The following is a 22,508-nucleotide window of genomic DNA, read 5'->3' on the forward strand; positions in this document are numbered from 1 at the left end:
CTTTCCAATCATTCAAGAAACCTGTTTATGAAAATTATAGTTTTCTGCGTCGTGTGATTCTACACCTGACTTTCAATTCGTAAATTAATTTTAAATCCTGTTGCTTTTCTCTGAACGTACCAATTTATGCCGTATTATCGAGCCAATATAATAATCCATTTATAAATCACAATTATTGAAACTAATTTATATATCAAATTACGTACATGGTTCGATTAATCTTATAAGTGGACGGATCTTTATTGTCACTTTAATCGTTTTGATATTATATGGCGGTAAAAGTTCATAATTATCGAATACGTATGTATATAAATACAGTTTTGATCCCTGTATTATAGATATTATGTTAATACGCGCTGAAACATTCCCACGTTTCTCTTTATCGATTTATATCTACTCGTGTAGAATATAACATTTTCTGTGACTATCAATTAACTTTGCTTTTATTATGCTTGCAATTGTCTTTTAGTTAAACATGAGAACTTTCATAGGATTTCCTGTAATATACGAAAATTATAATAATATTTATAACGATAGTAAGCTGTTTATGCATATTGCACGACGTATAATCGTTATACGATAATAATGAACGATAATAATAATATTAGAATGTAATCTTATTTACAATTATCTCAAATTAAAAATATTGTCTCTTATACCATTTTTCCTTTAATCGTTATCGTACGAGAATTATTTTTGGACATATAAATAAAATATATATATATAGAATTTATTTTTAAAAGTGTTTTTGAAGAGCCATATCAGATCTGGAAGCTTATAATATGATTAAAACAGAAATTATAGCGAGATACAAGCAGTTATATAATAAAATTCATTAGATTCTACATTTTCTCATATGTTTCTTTCTATTATTTCTTCTCACGTATTAATATATCTTAAATCGAAGTAATTTGAAGAAAAGTTCCGACGATACCGGATCAGATTGTTGTTAGTTTATTATTTCAGCAAATATCTCATGGCCTTTTCGCACAATGAAATTATTAACTATCACTTACTAGGGTTGTATAAGATCGCGAGTAAAAAAAATCTCCGTTAGCAACAGAAATATTTGGCTACATCTCCGTAGCCGGCTCACTCTATAATATAATTCTATCTTTGATACAATCTAGGAATTACTGCAACGCTCTTATTAAACGCAGTTGCGCTCGCTCGCGATATTAGTAATACTTCAGTGCTGTCAGATACTAATTAGCAAGCGGTGCATTTATTTCTCAAGAGGAGTTAACGCGTTTCATGTGGGAGATATTTCCTCGATATTGAATCCGTTGAACAAATCTGGGCAAACGTTTACATTACGCGAAAACAATAAAATAGTGTACTTAATTATATTGGATGATTCTCTGTATAGTAGCAATTTAGTTTGAGATGCAGTAGGATTACATTTACTTGGACTAGCTGAAATAAATAATGCTACAAATTATATACGTATAATTATAAATATATTGACATAATTATACGGTAACTATAAATATATTTTAATCGCTAAAAATTATTATTTTCACCAAGTACATTTATTGTAAAAATTTATTAATGAAAAATACGGGTTCCCTTATTTAACCAGTTAACTGCGTTTGCTATGTATACTCGTCGTCGCTCGTATTTATTTACGCACTCCATGATCTAATCCCATGAGATTTTTAAAACTAAATCTCGCAGTTAACTGGTTAAAGTAATACTAAATTGTCTTTAAAGTAAATTATTGATAATAAAAAGAATACATTCGAACGGAATATGAGAGACAGAAAATTTGTGCCCTTTAGCGGTAGACTCCGATAGATAGCAATCTCTCGGATAAAATAAATGTCGAATCATACAACGAAAAAAAATTAGGAGAAAGTATAAGATGCTGTTGCGAAACTGCGTTACACATTTAGCAATATGATTATACGGTAGAGTAAAACGGTGTTTCCAGTAGTAATTTATCTATCCCCAATATGTGGACGTAAAACAATTGTACAGACAGTTTCTTTAATGAATAGTCAGCGTGTCTATTACACGGTAATTGCCGAGCAGTAATGCAATAATAGTTTAATCACAGCCCTTCAATGTTTACTTAAAATAAGGTTTCACTTCAGTGAAAGTTTGCTGACCTTTTCTCTGTCGTACTAGTCAACGTACAACGTATAATCGAACAATTATTTCGAGTATTTTATCTCGTTTCGAGATTCAACTGTGTAATGATCGGTTAGCCGAGACATGCTTTGCTCTTATTCACTTAAACAGGAGAAAAAGTTTTCCTCCGGATAGTGTGATCCTGATCGGTTTCTTCTGATTTTTCAGTCTTCCGGTTGAAAATCGCAGTTTAGCTTAAATAGTTTCTCTTCTCGTTAATCTACGCTCGATGATTTGGTGCAGATAGGTATTTGTTGGTTTGCAAGTAAAATAAGTAGCTATGTTTAGTAATGCACCGTAATGCATACGTATATTATGTTGTGTAACGTTTCTACGTTTAAACAGCTACCTACTTGATTCTTCGTAAGCGAAACGGAAAAAGAATTGTAACGTGTTGAGTACGATGAAGAAAATAATTAATTACTCCTCGATAAGATGGGTTTTGTTTTAACAATTTTTCGCCCCCATTTGAAAGTTGCCAATTAATGTTTACTAATTAAAAACAATTTATCAAGAAACAGACAAAACATAGAACTTTTTCTGTGAAAGCTTTTTGTATCATTTAATGTATGCTTGTACAGAACTGCTTATATGATACTGCTGTTGTGTATGATATTAAATGATATTAATCTACATTTATGATTGGTATCGTATGCTATAATTTATATTAACATTATAGTTTATTTTATGTAATTACACGGTAATATTTATTACGTAGGTACTAAAATAGTTTAGACTCATTCTAAATTATCCTAATCCATAGAAAGATAATATTTAGAAGATTTAACAGAACCAGTTAATTTTTCTATGAAAGATATCAATTAATTATTAGCAACGATTGTAAATAAATTACTGTAGCACATATATGAAAGAAATATGTAAAAAATGAATTCAGAACAAATCAAAAAAATCGTTATTTTCGATTAAAATTTTATCTACTCAAATCAAAAGATAAATTGCAACACAAGTGGATCACTTTATTTTCCCATAAAAAAGAGAAAACTACAAAGTTGAAAAAAAAATTGATCAAAACGCTACTTTCTAGCCTTACTTTCCAATTCGACTTTGCACAGCAGCTTCTCTTCAAAGGTCCGGCAGTTGAATGACATTTTGAATCTCCATTAATCGAGGCACACTTCGCGAAAGAGGATACACCGTGTGTTCTCCATGGCTACCGAAAAGGAGCGCGCTCAACTAGCATTGTACCTCCACGTTTCTTCTTGGTTGTTCCCCGCTCATTACGGGAATTATTACAAGGGGCACTTTGACACAAAAGCCCCGTTTTCTCTTACTTTCCTGCTTTACCGCTTGACTAGTCGTGTCATGCATTACGATGCTCGAACATCGGCGGAAACACTTGGCACGCACTCTTAGGCGGCTCTTTTAGAGAGAGCAGATGACACGGAAGGGATTTGTCGTATTCGCGCGACATTCACGTTTTATACAGTGCCGCACAAAATGATCGGACACCTTGTACAGGCTATTCTATAAATCGTAGAACGAGAAATCTGTACAACACCGTATATTTAAGATTTTAGGTTTACAGGTTTTTAATTTATTAATGATAGGAAGTTACGTTCTTTTAGTCAATTTTGGCCTGTTGTATTTTTTTAATATTAAAATGTAAAAGTGCATCAAGTTTGAGCACAATATGATAGAACCGTTATCAATATGTAGGATTTCTTGTTTTAATTTTATTTTGGAGATTTCCTTAAGACATTAAAAGTCTTCTTATTCGTAGAAATAAGAGAAAGATTTCTTAACTTATTAACGACAGGAAGTTTTATACAATACGACAAATTCGCTTAAAATCATATACTTCGGAATTCTATGTCTGCAACTTCTTAAATTATGAAACAAATAGTGCAATCAAAATTCATGGAATGCCTTCCATAAAGAACATGAAATAAGAAAAGTAGAATTCGATATTCAAACACAATACTCAATTTAACAACGAAACAAAATCTCTTTTTCTTTCGATTATGGCCCATGGATTAGGTAAAACCACGTGTCTACATACACTGTTACCCGTACCACGATTTTCAATTCGCATGCTGGTGCACCGCAAGAATTTTTGAAACGTGCAATACCTATTTACTCAGGAGCATTAACCTCTTTTCCCTTAGACTGTCGCATAAAAGCAACATTAGCCATCCGGTGTGAATATCCTGCCATGAACCGAATATTTATTTTTTTGCTGTGTGGCAGACCTTTAATAATTATTTTGTTACTTCTACTAGACGCGAAAGGTTGAAAATCACTGCTATAGCCGTATTGCTGTTGATCTAAATTAACAAGGGCAATATCGAACATCATGAAATTCTTCGGCTCTACAGACAGTGCAGTTATTAATCAAAACCATTAAGCGCTTATCTTAAATCACAATCTACTGCTGCAACATTTGTATGTTCATAGATAAAAAGCTGGACGCCAACTTCTTCATATTTCAAACTGTATAACGACCACGATAAAACTTACATTGGAAATCAGGCTCGCTTCATTCCCACCATTCAACCTTATCTGTGCCTCTGAGTCATCGTCCCGATCGAATCCACGAAGGCACCATCAATTTTAATCATGCTTTGCAACGAGAATCGATAACAAAATCACCGATACCATGGTGTAATTTCTGCTCTCGATTCATAATTCGTATCCATTCGAATGAGAATTCTTCGAACGCGTAAACCCCATGCGTTTTCATTCATCGCGTTGAATCCGCGTTTGAAAATTGCTCGGCTTGACTCGCAGCGGAGAAACGGACGGATATTAGGCCCCAATAACCTGATTCTCGTCGCTTTATTCTCATCGCGCGTACTCGGACACGTTATTTTTCAGCTCTCCCCAGATCCCCTTGGAAAGCATACCGATCACATGTTGCGAGTTGTGTCGAGTTGACACGAGTGTACTCGCGGTGTTCGTCATCTTTATCGACGAATAACGAAAGTAACGATTATTACCAATAACGAATAAGGACGTTGTGAAAATAAAACAATTACAACGAAATTATAGAAATCGTGGAAGCGTTCCAAAGATGACTATAGATACCTTGTACTTTATTGGGTTTCACGAGTGTCTAATTAAAATGAAAAAAAAAAGATTACTGAATAGTTTGATCCATTCTAAATGCCATTGACCGTACAAGTATATCGTACTGAGATCTAAGAAACTAAACAAAACGAGTGCATAAAATCTCGCATCATGATACCTTATTGTTTTACTTCATTGATTACCTGCTTTCCATGTGAGTGAAAAGTAGGAAAAGATGTATGAAAACGTACCAGAGCGAGAGCGCGAATCAAACAATAAGGATATTAATTAATTCTCCAACGAGTTTCGGAGAAATTTCTGCTAGAATGTTCGCTCCGACCTTTGAAACTGGTATAGAACATGTTCCGCAGTGATCAGATTTAATTAGGCAACTCCAAAGAAGTAAATGTTACTTGCCATTATCTATAAAAATTATAATTGCTCAATCAGATATATTACAAGTTTTTAAGAAATTGCATTCCAAAAAATTTAGAACGTTATCGGAGATATTTCTTTTATGCACTCTTTATTGACATTGTAGATATCTACTTGTGTAATTGAAATAAATCTCGCATAATATTTCATACACTTTATGGGAAGAAACATGTTTCGAATAAAATATGAATGAGCGAAGCATCGAAGACGATCAATTGCGATCGTTGAATATGACAAATCGACGCGATAATGGTTTATAAAGAAAGGAATAGTGTACTGTAAAGGTCTGTACAGATAAGTAGATTTTCAATTTATCAATTTATTTCGATCAGATAAAAGGAATTGGATCGAACAATTAGTTTCTTGTAGAAGGATGATGCTTTTTAGTTTTTGAAGTCGTTACAGTAAAATGTTACGGTGCATCTTTGTATAAATTCATTTTCTTTTATCTGTATATCTTATATCTTATATTTTTATACTGTAAATAATCCTCTTTCATTCTAGTGAAATATAAAATAGAATTTAACTTTTGAAACAACTTAATAATATGTGTTGCAATATTGTTTCTGAAATATACAATGAAAAATCTACCTGTCCAGAGATTGAAAACTTTTGTACACCACAGTATATCGTTTATATGAAAATCAACGTTAACTCTTAACTAATATCATTGGGCTATTAGTACCATAAATAATCTAAAATTAGAATTTTATTTCATTTTATTACTAATCTCTGTATGGAGAATGAAATTAAAAAATCCTAAATATTTTTGATCCAGCATGAGCTGTCTATAACCTATCGATACTATGAAGGCCAGTGATGTATCTGAGGATAGATTAATCGGTCTGCGAGGGCCTTAAAAAACCTAACCCAAACCAAAGGTAGAAATTGTACTTTCGAATGCAATAAATTACCCAGATTACCAGGACGATTTCGCGTGCTCGCGGTGTCGCAGAGCCGTGGCATGTAAGAGATGACAACCGAGTGAAACAGACGGAACACCGAGACACGTCTCACACGCGACAACACCTGTCACGCGTTTTGCGTTTCGTGAACATGTACGCGATTAACTTCCATCTCTGCTCACGTGTTATTTTCGCTCAAGAAAGTTGACGTTTCTCCTGCGTTTGTGTCGTTCCTAGATGCAACTCATACCCTCGTCCTCACCTGCAGTCATATTGCATCGTCGCAATGTGATTATACTGTCTTCGAAGCTCTAACACCTTGGATTTACTCCTATGTCTCTTAATCCTGCTGCAGTCCTTCAATTTATTATATCCCAATCTCGCTTTCGTTTCAACGAAGCAAAAACTCGAGACCGGACTTTTAATATTTTAAGAAAATCTTTGATTCTCCGTAACAATTCCTTTTTATTCTTATTAAACTTAAACAAATTTTCGAAGAGTTTCGCAAAGGAAAAAGTTAAGCTTTGGTTTATTTTATTCGTAATGTAATATGCACTAATACAGTTTCTTCTATAAAATACTTACATATATTATTATTCATTTGCGGCTTCATTGTTGCATTAATGAGAACCCTAATTGAAGAACTTGAATTATGCAAGCACCAGTTATCGAGAAACTCATTTCCGTTGTATTAAATTCTCATTGCTTGGTTCTTCGCTGTTACAGCGGATAACTGGTAGTAATTATTGTTCGAAAGTTCCATATATATACAGGGTGCGCCTGCAATCACGACGCTACAGCCGGAAAGGGAGTGATTCTGTGTGAAAAAGTAATCGAAAACGTCGAATAGAACCTTCTCGTGTGATACCTTGTATTTGAAATGACCATGGTAGTCGAGACGACTTTAAATAGAATGAAAAAAGAAATTGAGTTTGATTATGACATAGTTAGGTGCACGCAAGAATATCCAAGGCTTGAACAATAAGGCTCATACGAAACAATTTCATTTTATATTTCCGACTTATTTTTTGGCGTAGAATTTCTTCCCGGTTGTATTGTGATTTTTGAAACCTGTTTCCCAATTTTGAGATTAAAGATATTACTACAAAACGAATATACTTTTTAAAGTCTTTAAAGTCTTCTAAAGTACTTTACCTATTTATCACTGCACTAGTGTGTTTTATTCTCGAATCATTGTGCCGACACCGAAAAGCTTATTCAGAGCAATTATTCTTCCTTTCGTATCAAACAAGAAACTGTAATCAAGTATAATCTTTTCTCCAAAGTAAATAATGTTCCAGTTATAGCAGGTTAAATGAGTATAATGTTAATGCCCTTCAAAGACGTTTTCGAACAATTTTTCCTTTTTCGGAACATTATCTTGGAAAACATGTATGAAATTTGTAATTTAGTAGCAATTTCTCATTGTTAGAAAAATTAGAAACTTAAAGTTATTACAGCTCGTGCGTCTTAGCTATGGAAGTTAAACACGAGACGAATACCGCCTACTTTATAAGAAAAATGTAATAAAAGCATGCAATATCATCTACCAACCAATTTGTTTAAACACATTTATGTCTAATGTCATGCTCATTAAATTTACGGTATTAAAGAGAAGAAAGTTTAAAAGATAAGCGGTACGAAAATACAGCGTAATTTTATAAAATGAAATTATAATTGACAAAAGCATTGAATACATATTTTATATATATATTTCAAAATACTCGGTTGCCACAAAGTTCGTAGTAAAGATGTGGTAAATAAATATTCCACGTTATTTATATTATTTGTTATAGCGCGCCTTTAATATTTTTAGAATTTCCATTGCGATCGATTGGCAACTAAATTCATTCTCTAAAAACAGAATACACTAAAATGAAGCAAAAGATCTGCGAGATGTTTGATTATTATAAAAAGATATCGCAACTCAATGCACAGAATCACAAGGATTAATTGCACTCACCCTTAAAACATCATCTAACGATAATAATTAATCACAAACGTTGCATCGTCGAACCCAAACTTTTCCGAAAAGTTTCTTTCGTTTCATAAGGTAATGAAAGACGAACAACAATTTCTGTTTTATATTATTTTATTGAATTAAGTATGATCCATTTAGTTATATTTCTATTGTTATGTTCGTGCATAGTTCAATAAACTAATATACAACAAAAAACATTGTGTGTCTATTATTTCCTTATAAAACGAAAGAAACTTTTTGGGCAACCTAATAGAAAGATAACCGAAATACATATCCACATACACCAACATTTGACCTTTGCATCTGTTTGTTTGCATAGTGTGTCATTGGGACTGGCTTAACAGAAGGCGCCGTCGGAAGCGTCAGTGGTACTGGCAGCGGTGGAAACAGCAGCAGTGGCGGTGGAAACAGCAGCAGTGGCGGTGGCATGGATTGCATGCCCCTACGACCAGGTCCTTTCCACTACCTGATAAACGAGCAGGCGAAGTCCTTGATCGCCCTGCAGGAGCTCCAGAATGAGGTCGGCGCCCTTCTCGAGTTCCGGGACCTCGTCATCGAGACGTTCCCAAACCTCCGGCACAAGATGGCCGCGACGGCATCCGCGGGAGCGTCTGTGACGTCATCGTCCTGTACCCAAAATTCTCACATCCCTTTACCGCTATCCAGTCCATCATCGAGACGGATCAACGAATGGGAGCCCGGGAAGGTTAGGAGACGAGTTCCGCGCGAAGGTGCTGAATCTTCGTCGTCTTCGTTGCCGAGAAGTCGCAGTAACTCGCACAGTGGCGGTACGAAGAACAACTGTAGCGCCACGGTCCAGGATTCTGGCTTTAGCACGGAAACATCTTCCAAGGACAGTGCTTCGACAGCGATAGCACCAAGGCCGAATAGTCCTAGACCTACTGTTCTCGACGAGGCGGAAGACGAGCTGTGGAATCTTCTGGACGTGATCCATCGTAAGGGAATCAGACTCAGAGAAGAGGTAGAATGTTTGCAAGGTCGGTTAGAGAGCGTAGCGTCTGAAGATCTAGCGTCTACCGATATCTTGGATGCTGTGAGAAAGGTTACATGTCTGGAGGATGAAAAGACAACGACAATACCGACCGAAGAGAATAAACAGGACAAAGACAAAGATTCTCAAGTAGTAACGCTGAGGAGGGAGAAGGAGCAACTTCTGGATAAGGTGGCAGAGCTCGAGGCAGAGACGATATCCAGTCGAGCTAGAGCGCAGGAACTTCAATCCGAGTTGGCCGCGTTGTCCGCGTTGAAAACTGGTCTCGAGGATCGGCTCCGGGCTGGACTGAGCGAAGCATCTGCTGATGTCCTTGCGCCAGGTGCTCAGAGGTTGCAACCTATCGCATCCGCGGCGCCTGTCGTCTCGCCGCCGAAAAGCAATAACGTTAGCAATATTAAAAGCAAGTCTTCGGCGTTTGCGTCGGTTGCGACGTCCACAAAGGCTCATAAAAGTCGCTTCCGGACAAGGACCATAGAGAAGAACGTTTTGTTGGACGTCACCGCCCATAATGAGGAGCTACGCGACATCGATGTCGAGGCGAGTGTAAATGAAAGGAGAGCACGTCTGGGTGCGTTGGATTCCGTCCTTGTGTCACCTACCAGAGTTGCGCACGTTAAGGACGTCGACTCGAAGAAGATAGCTGCCATTCTACGAGAAAACTCGCCTCTTGAACTGCAGCGGCATTTAATCACTACTACCGTCCATAATCAGGTAAATAGTTGAGATTTATATAATTTCATTCTTTCTTTAAAATCTAATTTTCTAGAATTTTAATATAATTTGTAAAGTAAAGGCATTATGATCGATTTTGAGGTTAACTTTTCCCAGTGGTTGGTTATTTCCATCAAGAATTAACAACATATGAAAAATTCATTAATTTTGTGTTTGATTGGTAGGTTATGAAATATCAGATATCGTTGTATTGGGAGTAGTTCTTCCAGTATGACAAATATTACACGTATTTAAATGAAAATGTTATAAGGTAAATCGATATTCTGCAGGTCCTACAAAAAAGGTTAGATGAAGTACAAAAAAGTACAGAAACTCTTTCCGAACGATTAGACAAGGCACGGGAGGAAAACGACGACTTACGTTTCCAGGTAATTTATATAATTACATAACTTTAATTACGTTTACGCTATAAATGATTAATTATCGAAATACGTAAATATTCATACGTATAGACATTAGATAAATGAATACTAAGTACTTAATATGTGTTCAATATAACACATTAATATATTACATAATAGTATAATACTTTGATTATAGATAATCGAATATATTTTCCGAAATTCTAGATCACTCGTTTAACTATCTCTACTTGTACCCATCGAAATTTTGACATCTTAATATATATTCCAGCTGGAGGAGAGAAACATCGAATTGGAGGGTACACGAGCGCGCGTTCGCGTACTAGAAAGACTTCAACAGCGACCACCAACGGAAATAGATCCGGAGGCGGACGGTGATCAGCCAAGGTGTGAGCAGAATGGTCTCGAGCCAGGAAGTAGCACAGAGTCGGCTCGCGATCATCATCAAGCCGTCGAGGTGAAACCGTCGCCCCGGCGACGTCCTAGCCGCATACCTTTACCCGGTGCTACGACAAAGGCAGCTGCACCCAGACCACCTAGCCACGGAAGAAACGACAGCAAGGAATCGTTGAAGTCGTTAACAAGGCCACCACGTGATTCTAGTCGCGACAGTCATGGTGGCAAGTCTTTGTCGAAGGCTCGTGACTCAAATCGAGATTCCCTCGGGAACAAAAGCCTGACCAAGAATAGTAACAACAACAACGGCATCGGCGGTGGAAATAATAACGGGACTGGAAACAGCAAGGAGACAAACAGGGAATCCCTGAACAGGTCCCTGCCGCGTAACAATTCCAGCCGAGACTCCTTAAACAAATCCTCCTCGCTGTCCCGCGCCCGAGACTCGCTGGAGTCTAACAACCTCGGCACGTCCTCATCCCCGGGGACGACTCCTCCTCGAAGACCGCCCGCCCCTGCACGCCGTTCCTACAGCCTGGCCCGCGCGTCAACATCTGTTGATACCGAGAACGGCAAGGTACGATCCGTAAAGCAATTTTTTTGGAGCAACTGGCTGAAGTCATCGTTGTCCAACGGCCCGATGTAGTAGAGAGTCCACCAGTATCCTCTTCTCCAGGACGGCCAGTAGTCACTGTTAGGGATATCTGCTGCTTCTAATTGCGGCCCCCTTCGAACCGAGTCCGTCTCCTACGCCTCTCGGACCTTCTAATTTTCTCCCATCTCGACACGCTGACTTGTGCTCACCATAAAACAACAAAAAGACAGCCCGGTTAACCAACGACCAAGGGTCATCCATTGTAGCTACTTATAGTCGATTGAATTTATTTGTTTCATCGGTTATACAGCTGACTCGCTAATCTTTACTATTCTCTATTCACCCCTTGCGCCATCCGTGTACCAATGTATAATCAATCTTTCTCAGTCAAACACTGGTTCTACTTCTAATCGTCGCGTCACACTCACAAAACGTTCTTTAATCTCACTATCGGTCCTATCTTTCGTCGTTCTCTCCGCCGCGGTCCACGCTTTCCTCCGCGACAGCACTCGTCCTTAACGTGCGTTAACTATCGAAATGTGGAATCGTTTCCGATCTAATCATCCTCTATGACACACTCGATCATTCCTGAAAACGTTATTGAAACTCTGACGTATACAGAGACTCTCGACCGACATTTGTCTTAATTACGACGAATCGCCCGACGATCCACAACCAAAATGTCTGATCTGGAGCGCAGGCGAGCGTGCGTTCGAGCCCGTCCCCGGCGGTCCAATACAGAAAATGGCCCCTTCTCGCGTGCCGCCGGTTTTTCTCGTAAGTTATGCTTCTTTTATTATCATTTGCTTCGATGCTTCTTCCTGGATGTGGTGAGCTATGAGCCTGTTTTTATCCTCATCTTCCTGTTTTCTCGTCTCGTCAAGTAGTACACACATTTGTAGTTGTCCTCTCTTTTTTTTTATTTTTTATTTATTTATTATTTTCACTTTAGTTCTTGGCATGCGCACGCACCCGTAGTAAGCCTCCCTTCAATCTCCATCTAAATTAGTTGAATTGGTTCTCACGGTATCAGCCATATATTATATTACTTTCGTTGTTTTATTTCAGTGAAGAAAAAGTAGCAGCACTTTCGACGCGCGACCTTAACATACGTTCGTACTTAAAAGACATTAGTTGCATTTCTACGTATGGGAGGATTTGAGTAATCGAATGTTATGAGATTGCATAAGGTATTATAACTTGATGATAACTCAGATTGGGAATAGCCATATAATTAAACTTTAGTCTGTAATCTTAGCTCTTATGTCACTTGACGCCTCAGTTTCTCACACATTTCATTTGGGGATTTATCTGATTTGCTATACTTTCAATATACTGACTCATTGAATACTTAAATAGCACCCCATTGAACACATCTTCCTACATAAAATATTGATTATGACCTGACTTCCTTTTTCTTATTGACCCCATAGTAGTATTAGTTATATTTTGCAACAAAAAGATGCATGCAAATTGATATAACGTACTTTGTCGAATTTTGTGACTCGAATAATTGAAAACAAATTAAGGTGAAACGATTAATGTTTAATGTAAGTAAAGTCTACAATATTCTTATAGTAATAAATCATAAAATTCGACAGATAATTTTATCGGAAAGCGAATGTCGGGGATAATTTGGCTCTTCGACCATCCTGACGTCGATATCTCCGTCTCTCCACCACTTTGTCGTAAGATTACATTTATTGCAGTTATGAATTCAAAAAGAAACGGGCAATTTATTTCAGCACGCACGTCGAACACGATATTACCGTAAATTTTCACGCCGCGCTAGCGAAGATTCCCTCGTTTTGAATGTCCATTAATCTTTCAGTTTGTTTGCTCTTTCATTTGCTCAAGTTTGATCTTATTTGCTAGCGTTGCTTGTATGCGGATATAGCCTCGAGAGCCATGACGTGGCTCGCAGATTCGTACTTATAATGATTGATGTAAAGGAAAATGAATCGACCACACGCTTACCTGCTTGGCCTTGCGGTTCATTGTCCACCTCACGTCCAGTGCTACGTGATACTACGAATTAAATACTAATTTACAATCTCGTCATTTTTCATTGCACTCTTTAAAGTGCGATCGGTCTTCTCGATATTTGCAGTGACGATCGGATGTTCGATTGAATTGTGCATTGGTAAGTTACTCATGCAGACAAAATTAATTCAAAAACAGTTTAGATTAGAGTAAAAATATTTTTAATTCTAATACGTATTGCCTTTTCTTTTTATCAGGAGATTTTGAAAAGAAATTTTAGGAGAGAAATATTTATAAGATATAATTGCCAATAAAGATAAAAGGAATAAGATTTATAAGTAACAAATGAGGAATATAATGATCTATTATTATTTGATGCAACAATTCAATATTATAAGAGAAAGTAAGAATTTGCACAGTATTCTATGCTGTATGTATTTTTCATGTTTTTTATTTTTATACTGTTTTATGCTTTTTACACTTCCTTTAAATTGAATTTCTGCACATCGAATTTACATTTACCTTATTATGCTTTATACAGTGAGATTTTAAATCTATTTCTCCTCCTTTTCATATATAACGAGACAAAGTAACTGCCTTGTATTTCCTTGTTACTAGAAATTGAACAGAGTTAATCTCATAAAAAATTCAAATTTTATTTGCGCTATAATCGCGAATTAGGCATAAACTTAATTATTAAAACAGTTTCTTTAATTATTCTAATTAAATCATGTGAAATTACATATACTCATATAGAATTTCTCAAGACTCTTTCTCAATAATAATTAGAAAGTGGTAAATCTGAAACCACTCATTATTAGTTTGTATTAAAATTATTAACAACGTGTTGCAATTATCAGCTACATTTTATAGAAGCATATAGGTATACAAACTATATCAAATCTTTTCATCGAACTTTCTCAAACGTCTAATCTAACAAATATGTAGTATACCTATGAGAGATACCTTCCGAACTTTCGATCGTCACTGCAGATATCTGTATCGGACTTCAGACATTCAGAAACATTCAAAAGTGGTTCAGAAAACTTCCGTTTATCTCGTACGCACACCGCATTCTCATATATTAGAGACACATTCGATAGTCATCATTAGTATGTATCATGTAAAATACCAGAGACGGTATAAGAGCACTGATCATTGTGGGATTTTGTTGTGTATTTTGCCTCAGAGGAATTGAAACGCAGTGAAATACAAGCTACGTGCAAATCTTGAAAAATCGAGTTCTCGTTCGCAGGTAGAAGCAAGTGGAACAAAAATCAATAATAGGCATTGATGTTTTTCAGAGTTGCACCGAACCACCGAGTTCTTGGTGCTCAACGAACGGCAGCTTCCGGCACAGCGATTCCTCTTTGTATCCGGACTCCTTGAATCAAGAGACTTCGTCGGTGACCGGTACGACCAAAGTGGAATTTATCATTGGTTCGCCAATCAGACGTTTTCGACAGAGTTCTGTCTGGCCCCATCGTTATTTCGATAGCATAGATTCAGCTGCTATGTTGCCAGAAAGCCTGTTATCGGACGAGTTTTCTCTTCGTCGTGGCGAAGGACTTGCTGAATGCGATTCCCTCGAGTGTCATCCGATTTCAAATGACAGCTAAATCGGGAACTTGTCAATGAAAATACTTAAAGAATCTTGGTGGATTGGCTCGTTTAATTGATAGGAAGAAAGATATTTGAAGATAAAGAAAGATATATTCTGCGCTTGAATAAGAAACTCAATAGTTACGAGTTTATGAAAGTTCACATTAGGCTTCAAGTGCTGAAGATTATTTCGATTATTACGAATCTATAACATTGATTTTATCTTACAAGTACATATTTCTATTTTCTACGTCTATTGTGACTAGCAAAGTTTCTGAAGTATTGTTTAATTTGTATATCGAATTTTATATAATTTCTTCTCGAAGTTGCAGTCTATTATATTATACCTTTGTTTTAAGCGAAAGACAAATCTGACAAGAAAAAAATTTTTTGCCAAGGAAATAATGTTGTAGATCATGAACTGCGAGCTTGAAGCATCAAGATTCTTTAATATACAGTGAAATTGACGACCATAGATTATTTTTATAGAAGCTGATTGCTCTACTTATCATCTCATTCTATTCATTGTTCCACTTTCACTTCACATTTTCGGCACGTTTTTGTGATTTTCATGTGCAGTTTATGAATCAGACTTTATTTCAGACATTATGAAATTCTATTAATAACTGACATGAAATTGGTTAATTTCTAATTCGCGTATGAGAATTATATACGTTTACACAAACAGATTGAGAATCACGTATGGCATATACACCGATGTGTGTTCATTTGCAGTGTCGAATGGAAGATATATTGATATATCAAATTTTCGGTCCAAATTTTCTTATTTGTTGAAAGTGCAACATTCTAAATATGTATGTATTTTTTAATAGTCCTATGAAAAGAATCATGGTGACAGACGATAATGATTGCGAAAATTATCGTCAATTTAATTTCTTATTTTATACATGCGAGCAACTTTATGAAATCAATTTAAACAGTTGAATAGACTAATCGGAGAATATAAGCCAAAATAATTTTATCTATCGATAATCGACCGAATAATATGAAATAATATAATTTAAAAAAATGGCATTTTTTCTATGAACTTTGGTCAAATTAAACCAAAGTTACCTTTTTCACATTTTAAAAATTAATACATACATTTATACATTTTCATTGTTTATCAACTTTGAATTACATGTAACATATTATAACAAGTTGCTAGTAGATATAAATTAATGCGAAATGTACGACACATTCGACGGAGGATATGGTTGTTCTTGAGTACCGTTAGACAATGAGTGAAAATCTTGAAATATATTATAAATGGATTTTCACTGTATCCATGATATATTTAAAAGATATCTTCAGTTTCAAATACTGCAACATCGTTAATTGTGATGCAAAAAAGAAAGAACTATTTTTATTATTGCGTTTGATAATTGTCCAATAAGTATTCAGTTAATTCTAACATTTTTTTATTGATAGAAGATTTGAAGTATTTTGAGAAATATAATTTGTATTTTAATAGGGTCCACTTCAAAAGATTTTTATTAATCGGTGAATTGCATTTTTTCGTATCGTATACTGCACCAAGCAGTTGTGCACACTTAGGCAACCAACTTCAAGAATAAGTTTGTTCGACAAACTTTTAATTACTTGATAAACCAATCCAGTAGAGGACAAGTTTTTTGTTATTTTCATGTAATCATTGATGGACTTTTTGAAATGTATACATCAGTGCATTTTAGATTTGTATCTTTATACCTTAAGACTGTATCCTTATCTGCTGCTACAAAATCTTGTTATTGTCGAATCATCTTTTGTATAGAATTATAAATGACGTGATGGAAATGTTTTCGATATTTATATGCTTTCTATTTACACTGAATTGATTCTACTAGTCTTTTCATGCGAGACATTACTTTCCTTTTTTATCAAAATTATTCTTGTCAATTTATTGAAAAATATTCTATTTTTTCAAAATAACAGTTATAATATTTTTAGTTGCTGTATTACAATTTTTGCAATATAATGTATTTAAACTTTCGATAGAGAAAATAAATAAGAACAAAGTATTTGTAAAATGAACAATAATAGAACAATGAATCGAAGTACTTGTCGTTTGCCATTTTACTAAAAATTTTGTTTTAAATAATTTTCTCCATTATGAGTCTAAAATTACAAATACATTTGCCATTCATTTTATGAAACGCATTAATTATATTAATTATAAAATAGAGGTAAAAATATCACTCTGTTATCTTATCATTTCAAAGTCATAATAATTTGTTGATAAAATATTGTTTACTTCGATATTTGATTTAATAGAAAATTATAAATTAACTATTTCTCTCGTTGTATGTAAGTAGGCATGAAAAGATTAAGAATAGTCGAACACAGATGATATTACGATTACTAACACATTCCATGCTGCAAATTCGACAGTTTCGTATTCCATATAGCATTTGTACCTTTCATTTAAACTTGCGTTGTGATTAATGTAATTTATTTATTGTGTGCGTGTGAAATGCCGTACAATCGCGCAGATTTTCATGTACATAGAGAAGAGAATATCTTTATATGTAAAGAAGAAAATTCATAAGGACACCCTTTCGAAAACCGCGATTCTTGAGTCTCTAGAAATTCTTCCTTGGAAATTCTGGAAGGGAAAAAATGAAGAAGCACAGAAAGAAGCCTGGTCGAGTGTACGAATTGATTGTATAGAAGCTTTTCGTAGAAACACACATATCGGGTGAGATAGTGAAAATGTATCTTTGACAATATCCTTGGTCACCGCAATATAAATATTCATAAATTTTAGAACTTAACTAACTGTCAAACTTTCCTCTAATCGAGTCGTGTAGAAATTTCTCAATGATTGTTGCGATTAAGTGTTTGTTTGGGGCATTTTTCAATATTCGAAGAATTCTTATCCTTTGTTCAGATGACCTTTTTTTATTTAAAATTATTATAATTATTCAAGTTTAACAATATTTAAAAATATTCTCATATTATTTTTATTTGTCTAAAGTTCTACAAAAATGGTCATGTTACTTTTTCCCTGGACCGAACTCTTAATTATATTGAATATTTAAATTATATATAAGTATTTAAAATATAATCATAAAAAACAAATTAAATTATATCTAGAATTATCCAAACTATATTCAATGTCGCTATCGTATTTAGTTTTTCTCAAATTATACTAGTAATTAGATTTACTTCATACCCTTCGAACTCAAGATGAGGCGTTGCATTTATTCTTTGTACGTGTGTGTGTGTGTGCGGGTGTGTTGAGTGTGGAATCTAGTTTCAAGAGTATTCTTGAATTGTCTTTTCTTTGAATTGTCCTTCCTTGATTCTCCGTTTTTCCAGCAGTAAACGCATTCATTCCGCTCTTTTTCTCTCTCCCTGTTTTAGTATTTTTTTTACTGTTCCTTTAACTGTGTTACTTTCACCTTTTTACATTCATGCAGCATATGTTCCAGTGACTTCTTCCTTCTTCACTACATACATATTTCCTCTTTCTTTGTTTGCACATCTGTACCTGGCAGTATGCTTTGATCTCTGCCATCGTAGTGCTCATTGAAATATTTCATTCTTTAGTTATCTCTAATTTCCTTATAATGTGTTATGTATATAATGTGCGTGTTATATCTGCTTTCTACTATTCCACTATATTACCATTGTAACTGCTCTGTCCTGTTGATTTGCGCTGGGACTTCAGCAAGGTCTTTCTCTCTCCTTTTTTTCCATTTGCACTTCTTTAATACCTGTCATTTTCTGTCTGTGGTATGTGTCTCTAATTTCTTCCCAGTTCGCTTCTTATCTTCTTCCTTCGTATCTATTTCCCTTCAAGATTCTTGTATTATTTTATACTTATTTAACCGTTTGGTTTTCTGCTCGCATCTTATTGCTCTTTTGCTTGCCTCTATCCTTACTTTATTCTATCCATTCGTTTTGGTTTCCTCGAGGATTAAACATTAGAAACGATGAGATGAAGTCCACAGCCATTATCCATCTAATATATTTCTCTCATATATTCTGTATTCATGTTTTGCTTCCTTCCAGCCTCATATTTCTGCAGCGTACAGCAAAATACTTTTAATCATACTCCTAAAAGTTCTGATTCTCCTTTCAATTTCCTCGAAATATGATTACATCAAAAAGAGAATTCCTTTTCTTCGAAATTTTTCGAATCTTCAAATGTCCCAGATATTCTCACTTAAAAATATACACGTTTAATAAAAACAAGAAAAGAAGAAATAAACGAATAACTGCGTGTTGAAAAAGCGAGAAAAGAGAACGTCAAAGAGAAGCATGTCGTTTTTACTATAAAAAGAGAAGCATATTCGCTGTCGTGAGGTAGACCGATAGGTCAACGGACCTAGAATTAGTCGGATCGTATGACTTGAATGTAACGACTCGGTAAGAAACACTACGTACCACACAGTTCCTTGCTTCAACCAATTTCGTTATTTATAAAAAGTAAGGGAAAAAGGGTTAGCGATCGTCAAGACATCGAGCATTCGTGCGTTTAATCACAGTGATCCTAGTTATTACAACGGACGTTAACTGTACGAAGAAAGAAAGAGAGTGAGAGAGAGAGAGAGAGAGAGAGAGAAGAGAAAAAGAAGATTAAAAGAAGAAACATGTGATTAACTTTTAGCTGAACTCACATAGGACTGACGGACTTTACTTATATTATTGTTTTAGTGCCTAACTATTTTTACGCGAATAGTAAACGAGAGATTGTGCGAATGTGCGAGCGTGTAACAAAGAGTAAAAGAGAGAATGAAAGGAAGAATGAAAAACCAAAACCGAAGCCGTGTGACTTGCGAATGAGTTTCCGTTTTTTAGCCGCTACCTTTGTGTCGCGAGACGAAAACGCATAAATGCGAATAAAGAAAGAGAAACGAAGGACGATAAATGCTCAGATATGAATTCTGCACATTCGTATATGTACAGTTGGCGGACTAATTTAGTGTGCCGACTGGAGGCTATTATTTTTATACCTTAATTGACGACTGTGAGAACGAGAGCGATGAGAGTGTCGAGCGGACTGCGCCGACCTTAGCAGCTTCCTTTTTTCTCGATGATAGTACCTTCATCGTCGTTGTATTATAATTAATTATTAGACTTATTATCGGGTTCGTGCCACCGTGCTTCGGCTCACTGACTAAACGATGGTTTTATTATCGATACCACACCCGACACAATTTGTATATGTATATACGTATTACGGCATCGTGAATTATTTAAAGAAAGTTAGTTTAAATGTACAGATGAATCTGTGTAACGATATCTGCGATAATGTGATCCGATTAATAAATACGATATTACGTAGCGAATGTAGTTTTTCGTTACCTGCTCTGGAGAAGATATATCTCTTGTTATGTATATCCACTGATTCGTTTCGGATAATTTTACTTCGCGATGGTCTTTTTTAATGACTTGAATAATATTGTCGGTATTTGTTTCCAAGCCCTTCAAGTAATCTGTTACTATCGTGAAGTAATTACGCGGCATTTCTTCGATTATGATTTTCTTAATTCTTTTTTAGCGAAGAATTCTTATTTTTCAGCCAAATACTGCGCTTTTTAGTTACTTGTAATCTTTTAACGCTGACAAAACACTCGTAATTTTTCAAATGTTATTTTCTTCAAGGAAATTAAATTTATAAGTGTATATTTATTTATTATCATAAACTGGAATAATGAATTTTTTAATCTCACATTAGATGGTATTTTTAGTTCTCTATAAAGTTTCTGCAAGTCGCGGAAGTTTCAACTTTGTTCGAATAGCCATCGATGTTTGTTTACAGCAAAGTAATATGTTAACTATATTCAGGTTGTCAACGCATAATTATCTTATCCCGTCACTCAATGTATAATTATTACATATGAATATTTATTGAGGACGCTTTAATTATTATCCGTCAAGTAATTAGGTAAGTTCTAAAAATTCAACAAAATTAAAATTTCCATAATGTGTACAATATTTCATACGCGCGTTTACATATTTTATCTCACATAATAATTTAATTTCAATTTTATTCAAACCTACGATCCATGATAGGTTAAAAAACATTTATTCTTAGCCAATTGTATTTTCTGCGAAGGAAATGTGCAACAATAATTTAAAAATTTAAAAATTTAGTCACAATTTTATTTCTAACAGTATGCAATTACTTTCAAAACGACAGAAATATCTAACTATCTCACGTATGGCCCTTGCCCTCCTCTAAGACGTTTTGTCTTATCTAAATCCTTTGTACAAAAATTGTATTTTACAAAAATAGAAGAGGATAAATTTGCTTCACGCGGAAATCAAGTTAACAGTACACAGGAATTTCTCGTAAGGAAATTTTTTCCGTCTTACATCTGGTCAACGAAGGACGCGACAATTACCGTACTGTGAACGTTTTATGCATTTATAGGCTATTTAAAGATATTGTGCGAGAAGATACAGACAATAATTAGAAATGTTGATATTCCACGGTTAGCAAGGAAACAGACAATAGTTAATGAACTTCAGCTTTCACGTTCAAGAAGAGCTATTGCGCAATATATGCTACATTATACATTTTCATATTGCGAGAAAGAAGCTAGTTAGAAGATCGTGATGGGTCAAGAAACAGAAGTCAGTTATTGTCTGGTAGTGTACGAGGTCGTCGATTGAAATTCAACTGCCTTCGCGTGTCATCGTTGGAAGTCCAGCAACGAAACTTCCGGATATTTCAACGAAGAAAAAAGAAGGGGAAGGACCTTGCAGAGTTCTACGGAACTCGTGATATGGCCGACAAGTGAGGTTAACCCAGACCCGCTTTGAAATGTTCTTTATTTGTCCTCCTCGTTGCTTGTCGATGACACAGGTTTGCAGAAGCGAAACGCGTGGACAATGCGAATCAGGACGAACACCAGGGAGAAGATTACGATCCTTTCGCGCATCGTCCGCCGGGACCGCTGACTTCGTAGGAATTGTTACTTCATTTACTTCTTTATTCCTTTTCTTGAAAAATTTAAAGGTCCAAATTTAATTCTGATGTTATCATTAATGGTAATATTCGCGATTTATAAGAAAAAATGGTGCAGATTAGTATTTTTGATCTTTATTAGGTTTATCAGAAGTTTCTTTCATTTTGTATTGTCGCGTTTGTCTTTTATTTTTTTAAAACAAAAGTGATGTTTCATAGAAGTTTTATTGAATTTATAGATTCCGAGTAATCCAGTGGATCATAGAATCTTTCGGTTTGCAATTATTTAAATGCAGCGTAGAAGCTATAATATGCACTTCGTTTTTTTTACTTGATCATTAATCTTTCACGATAGTCGTAATTTTTAATTATGCGAAAAGATATATGAAATCAAAGATTTTTCTTCTGGTTTAAAAATTG

The 22,508-nt window shown here is 35.2% G+C and overlaps 1 protein-coding gene and 1 long non-coding RNA gene across 14 annotated transcripts in view; one reads left to right on the top strand and one right to left on the bottom strand.

The window, feature by feature from the left end:
- LOC122566701 overlaps window positions 1-20,458 on the top strand; it is a 123,479-nt gene extending 103,021 nt beyond the window's left edge. For 5 of the 13 annotated variants that reach the window (XM_043724333.1, XM_043724337.1, XM_043724335.1 and 2 more), the window contains 5 exons: window positions 8,801-10,207; window positions 10,498-10,596; window positions 10,862-11,563; window positions 12,203-12,358; window positions 14,869-20,458. In XM_043724333.1, the coding sequence (XP_043580268.1) occupies window positions 8,801-10,207; window positions 10,498-10,596; window positions 10,862-11,563; window positions 12,203-12,358; window positions 14,869-15,183 (2,679 nt within the window). In that variant the 3' untranslated portion in view covers window positions 15,184-20,458. Of the gene's footprint in view, window positions 1-8,800; window positions 10,208-10,497; window positions 10,597-10,861; window positions 11,564-11,662; window positions 12,772-13,182; window positions 13,270-14,868 lie in introns of those variants that run through there. The other 8 variants (XR_006316598.1, XR_006316597.1, XR_006316595.1 and 5 more) reach the window with 8 other exon arrangements.
- On the bottom strand, window positions 18,858-20,904 carry LOC122566709. Its single transcript, XR_006316606.1, has 2 exons — window positions 20,480-20,904; window positions 18,858-20,417 (listed from the first exon to the last, which is right to left on the bottom strand). It is a non-coding gene; the product is annotated as an uncharacterized LOC122566709 (long non-coding RNA).
- Between the last annotated feature and the right edge of the window lie 1,604 nt (window positions 20,905-22,508).

The sequence above is a fragment of the Bombus pyrosoma genome, linkage group LG4, assembly GCF_014825855.1.
Source record: "Bombus pyrosoma isolate SC7728 linkage group LG4, ASM1482585v1, whole genome shotgun sequence".
NCBI lineage: Eukaryota > Metazoa > Arthropoda > Insecta > Hymenoptera > Apidae > Bombus > Bombus pyrosoma.